Source organism: Stegostoma tigrinum, chromosome 9 (assembly GCF_030684315.1).
Source record: "Stegostoma tigrinum isolate sSteTig4 chromosome 9, sSteTig4.hap1, whole genome shotgun sequence".
NCBI classification, from domain to species: domain Eukaryota; kingdom Metazoa; phylum Chordata; class Chondrichthyes; order Orectolobiformes; family Stegostomatidae; genus Stegostoma; species Stegostoma tigrinum.
The window spans coordinates 79,308,343-79,330,038 of record NC_081362.1 but is presented as its reverse complement, the minus strand read 5'-3'; the positions used below and the strand labels follow the sequence as shown (position 1 = coordinate 79,330,038).

General features: G+C 38.6%; 1 protein-coding gene across 7 annotated transcripts in view; it reads right to left on the bottom strand.

Moving 5' to 3' along the window:
* The window catches only part of prkd3 (protein kinase D3), a 388,805-nt gene that overhangs the window by 352,472 nt on the left and 14,637 nt on the right, over window positions 1-21,696 (bottom strand). Inside the window, exon 1 of one of the 7 annotated variants that reach the window (XM_059648671.1) lies at window positions 9,095-9,203. The exons of 5 other annotated variants lie outside the window; for them this stretch is intronic. Coding sequence is in view for 1 of the 2 variants with exons in the window: in XM_059648668.1 (XP_059504651.1) it covers window positions 9,095-9,193 (99 nt within the window). In the remaining variant the exon portion in view is untranslated. Of the gene's footprint in view, window positions 1-9,094; window positions 9,204-21,696 lie in introns of those variants that run through there. One more of the 7 variants, XM_059648668.1, reaches the window with a different exon arrangement.

Sequence of the window (21,696 nt, the reverse complement as noted above, 5' to 3'; positions counted from 1 at the left end):
CAACAATTAAAAACAATGAATAACATTTTGAATTACCATGAAAGTCACAGCATCATAAGACAATAGGACACAGGAGCAGAAGTAAGCCAATTCAGTACATCAAATCTGCTCCACATTTAATGAGATCATGGCTGATCTAATAATCCTCAAAATCACTTTCATGCCTTTTCCCCATAAATCTCGATTCTGTTCTTGATTGAAGATCTGTCAATCTCAGCCTCAAATATTATTAACCAAACAGCCTTGTCAGCCCTCTGCAGGGTATAGATTTCATTTTTCAATGAATTTATGATTGTGGACTGAAATTGGGAAGAGGGCTGTTTAAAAACCCAGGGCGTGTAAAGGGCTACGGCACTCTTAAAAGCACGTGACTGTGAAAAGCACTTAGCATAACTGCCAAAGCTATTTGGAGAAAGGTTACAGAGGCCGAGGCCGGGGTTGCATTTGATCATGAGTTTGACCAGCAATAAGCAGCTGATTGGTCTGGGGAAGTTGCAGCCAGTTGTCACAGACAAAGGCCTGTTCCTGCCCACAACTGTGTGTTTGGCTCTCAGGTTGTGAATAGGTTGTGGGTATGAATGCTACAACAGCAGCCATCAAATCTTCAAAAAGGAAGCAGCTTTGCTTTTCTCTACAGCAAAACATGCCTCAAGCCTGAAGACAATTTATTTTCTCTCATCAGTTGCTGTAAGTTGTGGCGCTTAACAACCAAGTCAAAGACTTTCAGGGTGAACTAACATCTTGTGCTTCCTGCAAGCCAGGGAAAGTTCTTGGAGAAGGAAGGAAGAGTGGGAAGCAGCAAGTCTTCTAAAGTCAAAAGGATTATCTCAGCAAACCTTATGAATAAAGACCATTGAGCTGCCTTCTCAGTTATCCCGTCTATCCATAACACTTAATTTTTTGTGTTTGCCCATGTGTGTAGGGGGTGTTTTATAAGGGGGTTTGCGTTTTAAGTAGTAGAGTTATATGTCGACAGCTATTAATTGTTTACGTATAGCTAGAATCTATATGTTTGTAATAAATAGTTACCATTGTTAAGTACAGAAATCTCATGTGAATTCTGCCAACCTGGGTCTAAAAGACAGGTAAATTTAAAAGAATTTTACACACCCATATAAAACCTTTAACCTTCATGACAACGCTGGGAATTGTAGCACAGCTGTGCAGCACACTACTCCAGCCAGAATGTCTAGAAATACTCTACAATTTATCACCACTTTTTTGGTCCTTCCACACCCGACTCTACCATTCTTCCCAAAGCCCTCATCCATGTCCCCTGCACTACCAATCCACATGAACTTCCCACAGCAATCACCTACTTGCAAGTTGTACATTTTCCCACTGATCTTCATTATATCTGACAAAATCAAAAGACATACAACTGAACAGACACATTTCAAAAGAACTCTACTGAGTTAGATTTCTCAAACATCACAACATAATCAAATAATTTGAACATGAACTAAAAAAAAAAGTGTACCCATTACAGTTATGAATAAAATTTCAATTTTGAATCTTTAACCTTGATGTATATTTAATATTACAGTACAAATCAGCTGTATCCTCTGATTAAGATCTCTAAGCAAATGAGTAATTATAATACAAAGTCTGGTTTACAGTACATTGACTGTAAATTCAACACTTGCTTCCTAACATACTTCATACACTAATCTTTCTTTCCACTTGCCTCTCATTGGCCAAATGCTAACCCGAGACCATGATCCTCCACTTGTTTGACTCTAATTAGCTGATTCTGACAATATAACACATTGACCACAGCTATAACTTTCTAAACCACCAAAAATCATCAAAAGTACAGGGATTTTTAGTTATTTAGTATCTTTCATTGCTCATAGGACCCCATTTCTATTTCAACTGAAATCCCTCAACTGGGCAAATTTTATATCACCAACATCAGAAATGTTTGCCCCATCTTCTCCATTTTAAAAGTATTTTTACTCAAGACACTGTGCTTTAAAGAGGAATTATTCTCTAGTTTTAGACATTTACTGCAAAAAGAGAGCCATAAAACATATCATTTCAAATACTTTAGAGCAGTTGTTTTTAGAAAATTGAAAACAGGAAAGTTACTGATAAAATCCATATGAAAAATTAAAACACTGCATCTTATAAAGGAATTGATGACTTGCATTTAGTTAGCACCATGAGCCTCAATTATATAAAAGTTGCTTTGATATTTTTACTTAATGTTACAACAGATTTCTGTGGTAGCCATACAACACAGATTTGACCTGACAAAAGAATCTCAGAATCTTGCAACACAAAAGGAAGCCATTCTGGCCATCATGCCTGTATTGGCTCTTTGAAAGGAACTTTCAATTGCTCATTCCTAAATGATACAAAAATCTCTCTCATTCAATTATTAGCCAATTTATCTTTGAGACTGCTTACATCATCCTTCACAGCAAGATGAAAGGCCAGTTGCTGTGCTTTTTGCACTATTTCCAAAGCCTGACCTTCAACATTGCCTACACCAGAGGACAAACAATTACCACAGAGTGCCCTGATTATTTTCAACAAGAGCGATCAACTAATAAAATTAGATCCTATCAAGGAGAACAAAGTTTTACACAAAATTTATCTAAGTATATTTGCAAATATTGTCACTGCAACTAATGCAGCTTAAAACCACGCTTAGTTGTAGCAGTTTGACGTATTTTACTCTAAATTGGTAGAGTAATGTTATATATTCTTTTGGAAACCTACCACACACATTTACACTCTGTCAACTCCACATTCCTGCTTTCCTTCTCATTTTGTCCTTTGATTCGCTCTTCATTATCTGCCTCTTTGCCTCACATTCACTCTGTTCCTCCTTTTCTTCTGTCACTTCAGAAGTGATTGATAGACAGCAGTCACTAATTTTAAAAAAATTAATCAATTAATTATAACCACTTCAGTGGATGGAAGAAGAGTTTATGGAAACTAGGTTCTCAGCAAATTTGGCCAAGAAGTTAGTTTTGGCTGCTCTTCTGTTCTATCAATTAGTCTCAAATGGCTAAATTGCATAAAAATCAGTCATTTTCAATTTTTTGAAGTCTACCAGGCCTACGATACTCTATCACTTTATTGACAAGTTTGAAAGAGGGTTGCAATGGCATTTGCAGAAATTGCTATAAAACGGGCAGATACATCTTAAGAATAGGAAAATAATTGAAAATTGTTATATGGCAGCTCATCATATTGACTAACAAGGTCTACTCAGTTTTCAATTGAAATGAAAAGGCAATGCACCATGGATATGTTAGGGAACCCTAAGGCAGCTAAGTCAGGGGTTCATATAATGACATCTCCAGACATGTGACTAAAGAGAGTTGGAAACCCATGCCTATCGCAAAAATAGCAACGATTGCTTCCTTTTTATTGCCTTTTACTATATCTGATCCATAGAGACTGAAGTTAAATCAAATGACAACACTTCAATCACAAACAGAAAACAGTACATGCCTTACACAACACCTAGATCAGACTCTGCTTAGATTATACATGAGATCAAACCAAACAAAAAGGCACAAATAACCAAGATTCAAAAAACTGTATGAGGCAATCAGTGCACAGTAGTTTAATATTTCTACGCATGAACAGTTGAAGTGCTCTTGCATCAAACAACACATGAAGACAAATGATAAATTCACACTACTCCATTACAATTATTTGCACAATGCGTTTCTGTAATCTTGAACTTAAATGATTTCATCTGATATTCCAGCTCTGAATCTTAAATTGTGTATCAAAAACATGCAAGGAGACCACCCTCTCAGTTCTTACAAGTACCATCAGCTGTATCATGAATGTCATTCAAGCCTACTTGTGTGGTCTTCCAACAAAGGAACAACAAATGTTTAATCAATACTGATCCACATGCGGATTAGTTTATGCAAAAAGGATTAAGAACCATGCACGTTACTTCCACAAGTTTCTGATAGGTAGCATTTTGAACTAAACAACATGTCTTTTTGTCTTGACCAAAAATCTCTCATCTGTTAGCCATGCAAAAAAAACATGTATTGGTTACATAAAGTGCTGCCTGCATATGGCACACATTATCTTAGGAAGTATAAACTACATACATGGAAATTCAAATATGTAGTGTTTAAAACAGATTCAGATACAGATACTGCGCAATCTGTTTATGACAATGTGAAATTAGGAATGGCAGCAAATCAAGTTTGTCGAGAAGACAATAAGTCAATTAAAAAGGATAAGAACCATAACCTCTAACTGATCGATGCAAAACAGCTGAAGGGACACTTCAAAAAATGCTAACACAGCATGTATAGATTACAAAACAAAGCTCTATTGCAGTAATATACTCGTAGAAAACAGTGACTTATTTAGCAGTGAAGAGAGTCCCAGAGAAATTCAACCAGCAAGGCCTCTGTTGCAGCTTCCAGATTTAAAAAGAGGACCTTCCTGCAAGATGAATTTCAATGGACTAGGCAGAGTATCTGGATGGCCAAAATCCATCTCACTCCCCCTCTGACCCCGTTTTCTCAATTCTCAACTAGTTTCAGGGAGGACAAACAATTCTGCCAACCTGGCTGCAGTACACTTTGATTCTCAGCACTCCAAATGATAAGACAGAGCAGTTGCAAAGAAATAAATGGAAGCAAATCGTGCACTGTAGATCCCACTACTTCATGGGACATTCTTCCCCTTGTGCCCAAAATATGTACAATTCAAGAATCAGCCTGTCCAGCCACAGAACAACTCATGATATCAAGGTAGACCATGACAGACTTTGTTAGTTTATTTGAGCAGATGCCATCCTTAAATCAAGAAACGGACAAGGTATGGAAAATAAATATCACTGATCAGTTATTAACAAGATTAGTTATTTCACATTTGGAATGCAACTCACTTTGAAATTGCTTGGACATTCTTTAAAAGATTTCTCATTATCTTGAAACCACAGTTCTTCTATCTAAAAATATTGGAACAATAACCTAATTCTTAGACTTGAAGGCAGAAAAGATGATGTCAACAGTACCATGGTAACAGTTCAACTCACTTACTGCTGCAACTCTTATTCCTATCTTCACTGAATCGCTACTTGATTATTCTGATGTAATCCTGAGTGGTCTCCACATTCTACCTCTGTAAACTTGCAATAATCCAATACTCTATTCTACTGTTCCTGCCTGAACTCACAAATCTGGCTTATCCATGATCCCAGGAATTATATTAAGGCTAGATATCGAGTAGTTGTTTTTGGCTCTTCATGCATCTGGTCCCAACACTCCAACTCAGCAGTTTGGTCAAGTGAAGAGAATGGTATACAATATAAAACATTAATGTGTGGTTATACACTCCAATATGCACAGAACACTGTGCCTGTTTTTCTTTAACGAAATCTCATTACCACTAAAAGATCCAAAGTATAAAAGCTCCACAGTATTAGTGTAATCAAGTGGTGAAACTAATTTGTGACTGTAAGATGGCCATCAGCTCCTCTAGGTGAAGTATAAAAGTCATGGAAAAACAGTTAAAACTAATACATATTTCTGAAACAGGGTAGGGTCAATGGTTTCATTTGATGGTCACTGGTCTCGACCAACTAAATCTACAGCAGTCAGATCAATGCACTAATGGAGACAACTGGTGGTGGTTTAACATGAGAATCACCACATCTCAGGTAAGGGGTCACATTGAGATGGAAAGTTCTTAATGGTAACCTCCGCCAGTGCAGGAATTGAACCCATGTTGTTGGCATCGCTCCTCATTGTGAACCAGCCAACTCAGCTACCCTACATCCTCCCTGAATGCGTGCATTGGTAGAGAATTGCCTTTCTACCTGGGAACCTCTTAGGAGAGACGGTATAGTTCTTGTATAAAGTCTTAGGAACTTACAAGGATTAATACAGACGTTGGTAGTAGAACAGCTTTGAATCTTGCAGGAGACAGACCTACCATTTAAGTCTCCCTCAATCTTGGTGACAGTGTCTATTATGCCAATGATGGCAGTACCTGATTGCTCTCATGTAATGCAATACATCTTGTTTCAGACATGAACTTCTCCTTGTTAGACTACGGACTGGTTTCTCTCTGCCATACTACAGCAGTCAGGCACTTCAGATCCCAGTTTAAAAGCAGTGCAGTGGCAGCAAATCTCTGATTTATCTGTCACCTAGGTCAGTATGATGAGGAAGCATTATAAAACAGGGAGGGTACAGGGACACTGTCAGTTTTGTGGGTGGAGAAATGCTGAAGTAACACAAAGGTTTAATATTCTACAATCTCTTAGGCTACTTGGTTCCAAGTAGCTTAAGCTGTTTTTAGAAATGAGGCAGAAACCCTATGCCAATAGATTCACCTATTTATAAATGAAGGGTTTCAAATGTGAAGGCCCATATTCTGATCTGTGCACAATCAAATGACGTAGAACTTATTTTCATCTATAAGAGCAAAACTACTCATCCATTTGCATGTCATGCTAGAATTGAGGAAAGCAGTGCACTGGGATCATCTGAGCTCTCTCCTGGGGCCCAGTTATAGTAAATAGCGCATGAAAAATTTGGGAGGATTAGAATTAGCAGGGGGACTATTCATGAAAGACCAAATTTTGAGGTGAATTCGTTGCAGGTGGTCCTTACTCTTTGAACGTTATCCGGCTTTGCCCCGCACTCAACAAATTTACACTAAGGCAAGATAATGAGACACAACTTTATCAGTAAATATTAAAGTCTAATAAATAGTTACATGGCTTTAACACAGGTCAGATCCACTTCCAGCTTAACTCCCAAAAGAGGGCAATTATACAAAAAGTATTTCAATATTCCACATAGCAGCCAAGAGGCAACAAAACCCTTTAAAGTGCAGGAACTATAGTGTTTAATCATTTGACCTTCCCAACTCAGAGTCCAAGCTGAGGCTTCCTCAGAGTCTCAAGGAAATCTGGATTGTGAAATAAACACACTACACTTAAAAGTACCTTTTTTATTTAAAAAAAAACGTGGTATCTGATGGCTTAGCAGAAATGGAAAACACTTGCGCGACACTATTTTTATCACATCAAAATCAAAAATATTCCTATTACATAGAAAATGTATTTTATACAATGTGTATATGTCATACCCTGTAACAAGGCAGAGTTAAATAACTCTAAACTCAAAAGATAAAATGATATCCCATAACCTATATAAGCTTTATTATAAATTGACAAGTATTATTTATTGCTGATTTACATGCAAGTTAGCAATGTTCAGGTTTCCCAAAGCAAATACTTACTCTGATAAAGCAGAATGGAAACAATTCACATCTACGTTGCTTGTCAACACTGTACTGTGTCTAGCTGACAAGCTGCAAAACAGCAATAATTTTACAACATACGTAAATACTTCAAGTGTGCTAAAAATTCACCACTCCAATATTTCCAAGTACATTCTGAAAGCTTTTAATGGCTCTTCTGTCAACTCACTTCAGAACAACTAAAAGCAAACCATGTAAACACCTTACGCTGCAGGTTAATATTCTTGATGATTTACCAACCTTTACAACACAACAGAAGAACCAGTTTAAGCTTTGTACAATGAAAAGCTCACTTTACTAAGGTGAGTAAAACCCCACCATTCTGCAGTTTTCTATTTTTTCAAATCAAAAGTGATTCAATTCAACCACCTTTTAAATAAGACTTTTCTTAAAGACATTTTCATCTTCATCTCTCAGAATAACTGCAACGGAAAACAAGTATTAAATCACATTTTTATTGAATCCAAAACCCATCAGCAATGATCGTATGTTAAAGTAAAGAACATATAAGAAGTAATTTTACCCTTCCCCCAAGACCCCTCCCCAAATGCGTGCAACAGCACTGAGGCAGGTTGGGGGAGTGAATTTGGAAAAGTAGGAAACTCGATCCTAGCCTAAAAGAAAAAGGCCTACTTTCAGCTTTACACAGCAGGTTTGGGTTGATTGAGTACTCACTCATTCTGGAGAGAGAAGTTTGTAATTATCATATTTAAATGAGGCGGTGGCATCAGATTTTGATATCACTTTAAAATTTAAAAGCAGCTGGCTACCTTTGCCAATGCTCAAGAATTGTAGCTAAAGAGAGGTGGTAGCTATCAGTTGAAGTAAGCAATTGCTTTCGAACACTGTTGTGGACCAGGAGGAAATATGCTATATTATGCCATCTCCTCAAACAAATTTAGCATGTTTAGCAATGTCTCCAAATCCGTACTTATTGCCACTCTTCTCAGCTACCAAGGTCTGTCACAAACTCTTGATTCCTGCGGGCTTTCCTATCCTACAGCCAAATGTCAAGCAGTAATTGAGAATTCTGAAATTCTACTGGTATCTACCAATAAATTTGGTGGGACTATAACAGAGTTGGCATGTGCAAGTTTTCCAGACATTGACTGGTACCCCAAACCTTTCTCAACAAGTATTGCTTTGAATTATTTCTGTAGAAGTGGTTCAGTTGACTGTATCATATTCTAATAAATCAACATACATCACAAGAAATGATGCAACACCACATGATCTTGATTTTCTTGCAGCCTGGGAACATAGATGTTTCTTAAATAAAAGCTAAATGCTTTTCTTACCTCAGCACACTCTGTACAATCCTCTTTGGCAGCACTACAATACTTAGAATATTACGGTTATAGCAAAGAATTTAAAGAAGTCTAACTGCCATTAATTGCATGAGGGAATCATTCCAAGACTGCTACAAATAGAATATTGTTATCTACAGGAAAGGATCTGAATGAATAGATCCAAGATTTTACAAATATGTAAATGATAATGAATTTGCAGTAACTGTGAATCACAGAATTAGCGTAAGACAGTTTCAATATATGCTAAGCTTATTAAATATTTGTATTAAATGTTTAATAGAGCTGGCAAATCAAAATGGAGTATGGCGCCATGACAGCACCCATCCAATGAAATCAGGAGATTGCGGATTAAAACCCATTCACAGCACATCATTCATGATCATATTTTTGGGAATACGAAGGCAAGTTATGGAGAGGAATGCTTAAGAGTGTGTGGGGTAGGTGAAGGCAATACAGGAGACAAACATTTAAACCAACCCTTGATGTGCAGTTTAACTGTAAATTACTAAACTTACAATATCCCCATGTACACTCTCTTCCATCCTGTCTGCAGCTAGCTCTTCTTCAGATATTCTGCCCTCAGCACCTTCCTTCCAAATGATCACTTCCTGCATGTCATTGGCTCTCTGATCTTGTGTATTTATGATTCATTCTGGAGTGGTTTTCTACCACCAAGCACTTTCCTGACCTTTCCCTCACTTGTCCAAACTCAGCCCCACCCTTGCTATCTCTTTTCTGGTTCCAAACTGATAGCCTGCCCACCCATGGTGTAAGCTACATCCATTTGCCAGAGCTGATTAATTCTGTGAACTTCAGTGCTGCTACTGGCCAAATTAGACCTTATCTATCAGTAACAGCAGCAAAGGCTGCCCTGAAAATTCAGACATAAAATAAACTGTAATAAAAACTGAAAACTGAAATGCATTTTATACCATTGCAAGCATGTATGTTACATTTAAAAATTCCTTCTCAGCTCCAGAAAGTCTCCAGCTCTCAAAGTGTTTCTCCCCCCAAATAAATGTTTGAAGAGCATTTATCCTCAGCAAATATCACCAGCATAGCCAAACACACTACATAAAAGTTTGTGGGACCTTGCTGTGCACAACATTGCTGCAGCATTTGTCTACAAAACAGTGACTGCAGTTTGAAAGAAATGCTGTGGCGAACACAGGGACAACGAACTGTATGAGAAGTGATACATAAAAGCACATATAGATCAGTAATCTAAAAATTAAATTTTTTTACATCAATTACGTTTCAATACAAACACACATCTATTCAAGTTTAAACAAAAATGCCCCACAGAGCAAAGACCCTTCAGAGCTTAAATATTTTTATTGCTTTTATTTCTCTCTCTCTGCTATATGATATCCTACAGCCGAGAAGGCATGCTGCCAGACCTCCAGCAATGGGATTAGGAAGCATGCCACTAAGTAACATCTTGCGTTTATTCAGTACTTTTCACAAACGTAAGCTGCCCCAAGATGGTTTCCATACTACAAAACACAACTCAGGATAAACGGCCCGTGCATTTCTCTTTACTTCCACCAAGAAAGCATTCGGTTTTCATTTTTTCTTGTTTCTCTGTTATCTCCCTCACGGTTTTGAACTCTGCACATGGGGAAATACAGCTCACCATCGAATGCACTTTAATGCTGCAATTTGTAATATTTTCATTCATGCAATGCATTACCTGACCCAGAGCCATATTGGGCACAGTGGAAATTGACTAAGAATAGTAAAGGCAATGTCACTAACAATTTGAAACAGAAGGCCTATGAACAAAAGTAGGGTACAGAGATGGGCTTGTCAGGGGCATACAGGCGATAACATACTTCAGTTATGTGGAGATTACAGCGAATAGCATTGCTTTCCTGAGGGCAGGGCAAACAAAAGTTTTGAAAACTACCAAGGCTTTTGTCCTTAGTTGCTCGATTTACTCTGACATTGAATCAATCGTCCAAAGTCATGGATTTGAAGTAATAATTAGCAATAGAACTGGTGAGATAATGAGAAATTTCTTTGCAGAGATCTTTTCTTTAAGATCACAAACACACTGCCCTGAAAATGTAGTGGAATCACATTTCACAGCTTTAAAGGTAACTGAATGCATACATGAAGAGGTATGATTAACAGGGCTATAAAGCAAGACACAAACATAAATAGGGTAAAAACACTAAACAAGTATTTCAAACAGCCAGTACTGGCACATTAAAATTAATGACAGCTCAGAAGGGTGCCAATAATTTGTTTAATATTTTTGTAGGCATTACATGACCCTCAAGAACAGTTACTATTTCAATTCAGACTGACAACATGTAATGTCCAGTGGTGGTGGACTTTACTTCCAGCATCCCTTAAGAGTCTGTTGAGAGTCAGGTTCCATACGTAAGATTACAACAATCTCTAACACAGCACCATCTTTCTTGTCCCTCTCATGATATTTACTAACTGTCTGACTCTAATATTAAAGACGAGAAATTTCCTCCATCTAAAAATATCACAAAGGCCAGAGTCATTGTCTTCTGTCCCAACCACTGACTCCATCCACCTCTGACGGCAACTATCCATTACAAAACCAGATTATTTCCAACTTTGGTGTTGTTTCTGACTCCATGATGAGCTACCTTACTAAAGACCACTCATTTCCTGTTATGCTGGTGAGAGATAATAGGAACTGCAGATGCTGGAGAATCCAAGATAACAAGGTGTGGAGCTAGATGAACACAGCAGGCCAAGCAGCATCTCAGGAACAAGAAGGCTGACGTTTCGGGCCTAGACACCTCCTTTGTAACAGGAATTATATACCAGGTAGACAAGTGGTAAATCTTAACAGGAACACTTCGTTTACAATGCTCACACCTCCACTGCTGGTTTAAGACTGGGCCAAAGCTCCTTCCCCAGGGTCACGTGACGAGCACTCTGAAAGGGGCAGTACCTCCAACTACATGCATTACACCCCTCCCCTTTATTTCAAAAATCCAATTAAAAAACATATTTACAAACAATTAGAGCTATTATACAAGAATTGTAACTAACATATATACATCTTCAGGAATACAGACAAAATAAAATGGAAAAAGAAAACTACCCTCCCACAGTTTATATTGACCTGACCAATCTCTCACTGGGTTAGCAATTCTTTCAGAATCATATCCTCATCTCAGGAACCTTTCATAATGTATTCTCCCAGGCTTTTGGAAGCTCCTGTTATTTCATAGGTATGTACGTCTCAGATTGGCTGTTGTTGGCCTGTGAAGCTGCTGTTGTCTCCTCCCTGGGTACGGCCAATCTGGTGTGGAGACACATGACTCAGTAGAGACAACTGGTCTCTAGAGAATACCCTTGACCTACAGGTTCCCACCATTTAGCCATCCGTCCTCCTTGATCTCACTCAACCTCCTCTCTGGTCTCTTCTCGCCACACTAAGTCAAACATGGTTCTCAGCTGGTGGTTGAACATTCAAGGCACTAGCAAGCACTGGGTCATTGCATATGGTATGTTCCTGTACATGCTGAGGAACTTCTTGATTTGCCGCCCAAGAGATCCCTCCCCTTGTGAAGCCTCTATGGCTTTCTACAAGGTTTGAACAAATCTCTCTGCCTGGCTGTTTGTCACAAGGTAACGTGGAGCTGACCTCACATGTCTGACTCCGTGATTTTCTCTTGCACTCAAGAACCTGTCAAATATTTCATTTAGTCAGTCCTTCATTGGTTCCATTGATACCAACTTCACGATTGCCACCTTGGGACTGTTGAACTGGGCATCCGCAGCCACATGTGGCATCTGTCTCTCTACTGGTCCCACAAACTTGAAATGAATTCACTGATATGGTGTTTGAGGCCATTCCCATGAGTTAAGGGATAATAACAGTGACGCCTTTCTTACTAATACACAGGGTTCACATGTTCCCACTTTCTCCTCAATCTAGAAGCCCACTTTTGGCCACTAAAAATCATCCCTGGCTATCTTCTTCATTCACATACCAAGATGCCCCTAGTTCACTTCTTCCAGCTCCTTTCTTCTTAACAGGGGAGAAATATCAAACCTCATTTCCCACATGAAACACCTGTCCAAAACACAGGCAAGTCCCACCTTCAGGACAGGTAAGACGTAATTCTGGGTGGTTTCCATGACTGGTCCTCCATATTAGGACTGAGTCCATCACTCAGCTCAAAACCAGGTTGTGCCAGAGAGAGTGTTCTGACCTTTTGGCTGACAATAGCACCTTGTCATCCTGGGAAAAGTGCATAATTTTCAGGTTCCAGTCAGGAATACCTTTATTCCCTGGTAGTGGCAGCCTTGACGGGGCATCTGCATTGCTGTGCTTCTCCACCTGTTGGTATTTGTTCTGAAAATGAGTGGGCTAATAGAGCAAATGCAGGCGTGCTGCCACCATTGACAATATCCTTGTACACATTAGAGGTTTATGGTCAGTCAGTAGCACAAAGTGCCTGCTGTAAAGGAAATTAGTGAATTTCAAAATGCCAAAAATGATGTCCAATCCTTCTTTTTCAACTCGAGTACAATTCTTCTTCACCTTTGTTCGTGACTGCAATGCAAACACAATGGATCTTTCCTCTCCATTCACTAAGACATGCGGAAATACAGCATCAACCCAATGAGGTGAGGCACACACGCTAACTGTAGTGGCAACTTCGGGTTGAAATACATTAACAATTCTGACATTTTGCTTCATCTCCAGGTAAAACACCTCATATTTCTGGGTCCATTTCACAGCTATCCTTTCCCAATAACCAATGCAAGGGCTTTAGCATGGTTGTCCGATCGGACATGAACTTGTCATAGAAATTTACAAGTTCCAAGAACAATCTCAGTTGAGACATACTCTCTGATCTCAAGGCCTTCATGGTCATCTCCATCTTCTTGCTCGCCTTGTGTAGTCCCTCACCATCATTACATGTCCCAAGCACTCCATGAAGTCCTTAAAAAATAAACTCTCATTTCTCTTTATACTTGTATGCTGTGCTCCTGCAATCTTTTTGGAGTTCCTTCCGAATATTTCAAATGCTCCTCTTCGAAGGATCCAGTAATCAAAATATCATTCAGATATCACTGGACACCTGGCAACCCACTTAATATTTGATCCATGGCTCTTTGGAAAACAGCCACATTGACGTGATGCCAGAAGGATGTTTCTTGTAGCAGAGAAGTCCCCTGTGTGTCACTATCATCAGCGGTGGCTGAGATTCCTTCACAACCCCCCTCTACAAGTAGGCCTGCAATTGATCCATTTTTAAAAATTTCTTTCCCCCTGCCAGTCCAGTGAATAGGTCTATTGTCAGTGGAAGGGGGTATTGATCCAAACTCGGGGCTGGGTTAACTGTGATCTTAAGTCATCACAAATCCTCACGGCACCACCTTTCTTTAAGACAGAATGACAGGAGTGGTGGTTACTAGCTCTAATGCTCCCAGATTCACCAGCCGTTCACCAGCCTCCACTTTAGACTAGATGGCATACGGTTCTGGGTGCACTTTCAGACTCCTAAGAGCCGCCTCTGGCTTCAGCAGTAATTTCGTTTGGAATCCTTTCATTTCCCCCAAGATTCCTTGAAAGGCATATTCTTCCTGTCCAGGATGCCTTGCAGAATCATATTTGCATCCACCAGCCTATTAACCACACCTCAACTCAACCTTAACCTTTGTAACCAGGAGCATTTGAATAATGCAGGGCATTCACCTTTTATTACATAAAAATGACAATTTTGCACACTGATCCCTTAACTGTACTTTCACCAGTTCATAACCCTTCAGTGGCACCACCTGTTCCAAGAACGTACATAGCTTAACCTTGGCAGGCTTCAATGGTAGTGCCCTCAACTTCTCCCTATGGATTGATTTCAGAATCAGGGACACCGCTGTGCACGTATCCACTTCCATTTTTACTGTTTTCCCCTCTATTTTAGGAAGAACCCAGAAACTGATCAGTTTTACCCCATACCAACAGCATGTTTAACTGAGACTCTGCGCCTTCCACTTCTAGCTGACTCCCTGGCTGGAAGCACGTACCTTATGCCTTGACACCCAGGGGAAGATTTCTATTTTTAATCCCATTCTCTTGTTTGTGTTGTAGCTGGCAATTTCAGGCAATATGACCCACCTCTTTACACCTGTGGCACTAGACTTCTTTAGTCCAACACATTGACTCTCATGGTCTCTCCTGACAGATCAGTGGCATTCTACGAGTGGTATCACACTCTGCCGAGTTTCCACAACTTGATGCACCCAGTTGTCATGAGAAAATTGGGTTGTTTCACTTGTAGCCAACTCCATTAAAGTAGCAATTTCAAAAGCTGCTTTGAAATTCAAGTCTCTCCTTGTTAGTAGCATCTGTTGATGGCTTTGTGACAGAGGCCACAATCGAAACGATCCCACAAGGCATCTTAGAGGAACACTCTGAATTCGCAACGTTCCACTAAACTCTTTAAGGCAGTCAAAAGTTAGGTGATGAACTCTCCTTCATGCCGTACCCATTTGTAAAAGCGGAAAAGATCTTTAATCCTCAGCGGCTTCAGTGTGAAATAATTTCCTAACACTCTGCACAGCTCTTGGAATGTTTTCTCTGCAGGTTTCTCTGGGTACATCAGACTCCTTAGAATTGCGAAGGTCTTACTCCCAATGACACTTAATTAAACTGGTACCATTATGTCCTTAGTAACTTTGATGGCCTTTAAGAACAGATGAAAGCATTCTGCGTGTAAAATCCAATTTTCTGACTCTTCAAAACCCAGCCACATCACCCCAATCAAGCTAAGATTTTGTTTTCAAAAAGAAGAAACAATTTGCTAACAATACAGCCACATCACTGACTCAAAACTACTGGATTATTTGGCGGGCAAATGTTTCCAGAAGTGTAGCACATTCTACTTCACCACAGAGAAAATTAAAGTACTTTTTAAGCTAGCTGTAAGGCATTGTAAAACTTTAGATGTCAAAAAAGAAAACATTACTATTCTTCAATGTCAAAACATTCTCAGAAATAAAGCTTCATATAGGTTTTTTTAAAAGACAAGATCAACAAATTATACAGCGAGGTTAAGTTATTCTTAATGATATACTAATCATGGAATGTCTTTCGTGGGGAGGGGAGAAGTGTGAATTTCAAATGACATTTCAAACAATTAGCAAATTAGTGCTGAATTCATATCTTGCAAAATAAACCATATAAACTGTAAATATCAGAGTTGCTTCTCTGCTTTCATTCTGTTAGTTAAGAGGACAAAGCAAGAGATGCAATTAATTTTTACAGTTTGGCTTACCCCACTATTATTCTCCTTCCTTTATCCAAGCTTCCAAATGGGAACACAAACAACTTGTTGGCACAGAAATACGGAGAACCTCCATCCAAGTCACAAGGTGGATGTTTTCAGACAAGACATTAATGGTGTACTTCATGCTAGCAGCATCTTTCTAGTTGACCTACACACACCTCGGGAACATGCAACAAAATATTTCCAAAAAAGGGGTTGCCTTCATATTTCACCTGCCTTTTGTCCATGCAGGATGAAGTTTAGCTGTTAAACAGAACAGCAAGTAGTCTAGGTACAACAGTGTTTTAGTAATTATGTTGTAAAATCCTTATCGCTGGATCAAGTTCAGAGTTGAACTAATTACTTGGTCATAAGTAGGTCACAACCATTCATGTTTGTGTGAGCCCAATGCATTAAAGGTAAAACTGCAATGTAAGCAGCATGAGGAGATGAAGATTGTAAAACCTATCTTAAGGTCATTGCTTTAATACAGACTTGATAAGGATGACCAACATAAAAAAAGGCCTGATTTTCTGATACTTGGTAACAGAAACATTTTTCTTAAACCACGAGTCTTTCTTTAGCTCTATGTTAACAAGTTTATGCTTCTAAAAGAATGTTTAACTAAAGGATACAAAAGTAAACTTGCAAGGACAAACCTTACTTTTAAGGAGACAGTGTCAGAAAAATTGTGGCTGCACTAACTTCTGCAACTAAAAGGGTGTCAAATCAAAGGTGTGAATTTGACAGATCTAAGGAACTACTCAAAGTAATTGCATCTATTAAAATCTCTGACTCTGGTCAATGTTGTAGTTAGTCTTCAGCAAGCATTAACACTGTTTTTCTTAACAGATTTGCTATCCATTTTGTCTATTAATAATTTGCTCCTGAACTTCTGAGCAACTCTGATTATTGATGAATGTCTATTAAGTGTCTGTGTACCTAACTTTAACAGATTTGTAACCAATAAAGTCTTTACTTTGTGAAAACAGATTAACAGACAACATAATTGGCCCAAAGTCATTTATAAATCAAAAAGACTAGTTAAAAAGAAACCAATTAGGGTGGCTTTTCTTCTTAAAGAGGTGTGCAGATTCTCTACCCATAAACTCCCACTCCAACAACAGTGGTGCCAGAAGTCAAATTTTACATGCCTGTTCAAAGAGGGGGAAGGGAGATAATTCAAGTCAAAAATCATTTGACCTTAGGCAAAATAAGGTGACACACTCGAAATTCAGCATGTATTCAACACTTAGAAAACTGTGTTTGACCAATGTGATCAGGTTCTTCAATGAAGTAACTAAGAGGGTTCATTGGGGTAGTGTGATTCATACATTCACAATCATACAGTGCGGAAGAGGACTTTCAGCCTATTGAATCTGTGCCAACCAATCTACATTAATCCTACTTTTGTGTACTTACCATCTCTACTTCAAACAGTATTGAATAAATTACGATACAATAAAAGTCTAAGCAAAATTAAAGTTTACAGGATTAAAGTCTGCATCAACATTAAATTGGCTAAGGGATGGAATGTGGAAAGTTATAGTAAAAGTAGTTGGCAAATCAGAGGAAATGTTCATGGGCTTCAATATAGAGAGCATAATTTCAAAGTTTGCAGACTCAGGAAACTCAAAAATCTATTAAACAGTTAGGGAGGTGAGCGAAGAAACTTTACAAGAATTTAGATAGATTGGTGAAATGGACATGCCTTGCAAAATTTAACATGTAAAATACGTAGTCATTGAATTGATAGTAATAAAGCAAGATGAATAAAAATATAAACTACATATAAATAAGATGGATATAATCTAAATTTTAAAACAATCTCAGCAGCAAAGAAGCAATAATGGGAACTCCAGATGCTGGAGAATCCGAGATAACAAAGTGCGGAGCTGGATGAACACAGCAGGCCAAGCAGCATCTTAGGAGCACAAAAGCTGACGTTTTGGCCTAGACCCTTTTCTGATGAAGGGTCTAGGCCCGAAACGACAGCTTTTATGCTCCTAAGATGCTGCTTGACCTGTGGGTTCATCCAGCTCCACACTTCGTTTTCTCAGCAGCAAAGAAACCTGGATGCGTCTGTTCAAATTTTTAAGAGATGACAAACAAATTCCTTGCTAATAAAATATAGGTGATCCTTAACTTAATTATGTAGAAGTATAAAATATTAGCAAGCACGAGAAAGCGCTCTTGAGGCAAAGCACACAAAAGAGTGTGTGACAGCATTTGATTTCTCAGTGTTTAGTTCCGTACAAATTGATCAACTTACCCAAACCTGGCTCTTTCAAAACCATCTTTTCTCTTTAAACATTAACTCATTTTTCACATCTACTGAATACATCTGATATGTTTTTAATCTGGTTTCACTCTATTTACAGAGAACAGTTTGTGTGGTTAGAACATATCTGCCTGTAACATGCAAAATGATTTTAATCAACCATCCTAGAGAACTGTCAACTATAATCACATCTTTTAAACCACTGCAGACTTGATCCAAATCAGATCGAAGCTTGGAAAGCTATTTCTCGCAAAAGAAATCCAAAAGTAAACATCAGAATCGGAATCAAGAGAAAGGCTAATCTTTTGTCAGTGCACAACTGGCATCTTTCATCTGATCTAAAAATTAGTAAGGAGACCAGATAGGGACAATGCTTTGTTGTGACCTCACAACACACCACAAACTAAAAGAGCCACACCATTGTGGATTAAAAACATTGGCTGAGCAAGAGAAGACAAGAGATTAAAAGTCAATGCATATTTCTCAGAGTTGAGGAAATTTTGTAGTGGAGTTCTTCAGAAGTTAGTAATGAGACCGTTTCAGAGCCCAAAACGTCAGCTTTCCTGCTCCTCTGATGCTGCTTGGCTTGCTATGTTCATCCAGCTCTACACAGAGTAATCTCAGTAATAAGACCCTTGCTTTTCCTGGTATTTATTAGTGATCAGAAATCAGTGAGCAGGGCCATGTTTAAAGTTTTCAGGTGACAAAAATTTAGAAGAATATCGTAGATTGTGAGGAGCACATTATAGAACTCGAGAAGGACAGACAAGTTAATGGAGTGAACAGGTAGGTGGCAAAAATTGTTTCAATGCAGAGAAGTGTGATGTGATGCACTTTGGTAGGACAAACTTGAGAAACAATATAAAAGAGGGGCTACAATTCTAAACGGGGTGCTGGAGTAGAGGAACCTGGATGTGTACGTGCAAAAATCATTGAAGATGGCAGAGCAAGTGGCAAGAACAGTATGTAAAAGCATACAATATCCTCGGCTCTCTTAATAAGGCCATAGAGCGAGGAGGTGATGTTGAACTTTTCCAGGAAACTTGTTCGACCTCATCTGGAGTAGTGTGTACAGTTCCAGGTGCCACATTAGAGAAAGGATGCATTGCAGACAGAACAAAAGAGATTTACAAGAATGATTCCAGGAATGAGAAACGTGCAATTGAAGAAATTGCAATTGCTCTCCTTAGAAAGAAGATGGCCAAAAGCGGTTCTAATACAGGTTTTCAAAATCATGAGTAGACTAGATAGAACATATAGGGAAAAACTGCTCCTGATTGGAAAAGGAACAAAGAGAGAGTACAGATTTAAAATGATTTACAAACGGAGCCAGAGTAATATTAAAAGAAAAAACCTTATTTTCACTCGGCAAGTAGTCACGGTATTGAGTACAGTGTACTGCCTGGATGTGTGGTGGAGGTAGGTTCAATTGAGTCATTCAAGAAGGTGCTTGATGGTTATTTGGATAGAAACTAATGGGTAAAAATATGAGGAAAAGCAGGGGAGCATCAGATAATGTTGCTCATTTGAAGGACCGGTGCAGGCACAATAGGCTGAATGGCCTCTTTCTGCACTCTAAGACTGTGACTCTGTCCTAACGTGTATTGTACATTGCAATTTATATTTTTAAAATTAAGCTATCAAAATATAAAATTAAAAGCATCCTCTGAAATCACACTACAATTACAACGTTGCTTTGATTACAAAATAACAATCTTCACACAAATGCTCAAGCCACTTGGGGTCCAAGTGGACATTTCTTCTCCCTGCCAAGAACTACAGGTGAATTTTTATCATCATGAACTGGGTTTTTGGGTAAAAATCCCATCTTTGTAACACCATTTTAATTTAAATTAGGTGTCTGGAGAATGACAAATTTATGTTCAGGATTTCTTATTTTAAGTTACATTTGGTGTACTTCCTCAATTTCAGCTTGATTAAAAGGCACCGTATGGGCTGAGGTACAGCGTGATGTTAGAATTTGGTAAGCAATCTACGTTATACAGATATTTTGCTTAGATTAAGGAATGTGCAGTCAAAGTACTAATATTTTGATATTTTAATGTTAATATGCAGCACGGTGGCTCAGTAGTTAGCACTGCAGCCTCACAGCACCAGGGACCCGGGTTCGATTCCAGCCTCGGGCAACTGTCTGTGTGGAGTTTGCACATTCTCCCCGTGTCTGTGTGGGTTTCCTCTGGGTGCTCTGGTTTTCTCCCACAGTCCAAAGATGTGCAGGCTAGGTGGATTGGCCATGCTAAATTGCCCGTACTGTTCAGGGTGTGTGGATTATAGGGGGATGGGTCTGGGTGGGATGCTCCAAAGGGCAGTGTGGACATGTTGGGCCGAAGGGCCTGTTTCCACACTGTAGGGAATCTAATCTATGCTACAGTTACAATTAAATTTTTTAACCCAGGTCATGTCACAAATTAGATGTTTTGTCCTTGCTTTTCATCAATGTAATCAGAATCTATTATTAAATAAGTTAGAACAGAGCACTTGAGTAAGTTCAAGATGATCAGGCGGAGTCAACATGATTTTGTTAAAGGGAAATTATGTTTGGCCAGTCTGTTGAAAGTCTTTGAAGAGGTAACTACTGTGGATAAAGTGGAACTAGTAGCCATACTGTACTTAGATTTCCAGAACACATTTGATAAGATGCCACAACATCGTGGAAAATATAAAATCATGGTGTAGCATTTTGGCATAAATAAACTATTGACTGGCTAATAGAAAGCTCAGAGTAGGTATAAATGGATTGTTTTCAAATTATCAAGACATAATGAATGGTCTGCCACAAAGATTGTTGCTGGGACCTCAACTGTTTATAATTTAAATAAATGACTTAGATGAGAGAATGGAAAATACAGTTGCCAAATTTGCTGACAGCACAAAGCTAGGTGTTATGGAGCGAATACAAGGAAATTACAAAAAAAGGTTAAATGAATGGGCAAACAGGTGGTGAGTGGAATGTAATGCAGAAAAACTTGAAATTGTCCATTTTGACGCAAAGAATTTTAAAAATTGTCGAGATGGTGAGAGATTACAGTTCTGAGTTGCAGAGAGAATTGCAAAGGTCAGTATATAGACAGACAGGCAGACCAACCAAGTAATTGGAAAAGTTAATGGATTGTTAAAATTTATCACAAAGAAAAGTGGATACAAAAATCTGAAGGTTTCAGTTATATGGTAAGATCACATCTGGAGTATTGTGACCAATACTATGTACCCTATTTTAAGGAAGAATGTAAATGTGTTGGAGGCAGTTCAGAGAAGGTTTGCTGGACTAATATCCCTTTAATGGGAAAGTTGACTCAAATGGAAAGGTTGGACAGGCTAGGCTTGTACCCTTTGAATGTTTTGAAAAGCAAGAGGTGACTTAACTGAATATAAAATCTGAAGGGTCTTGATAGGTCTGTTTGCAGTTACAGAAGAATCTGGAACTAGGGATCACAATTTGAATAATCAGAAGCCACTCACCTGAAGAGACATCAAGCAACAAAAATTTCTCCTAGAGTGGCAGAAGATTTTAGAACACTATCTTAAAAAGGACTGAAATCAGGAC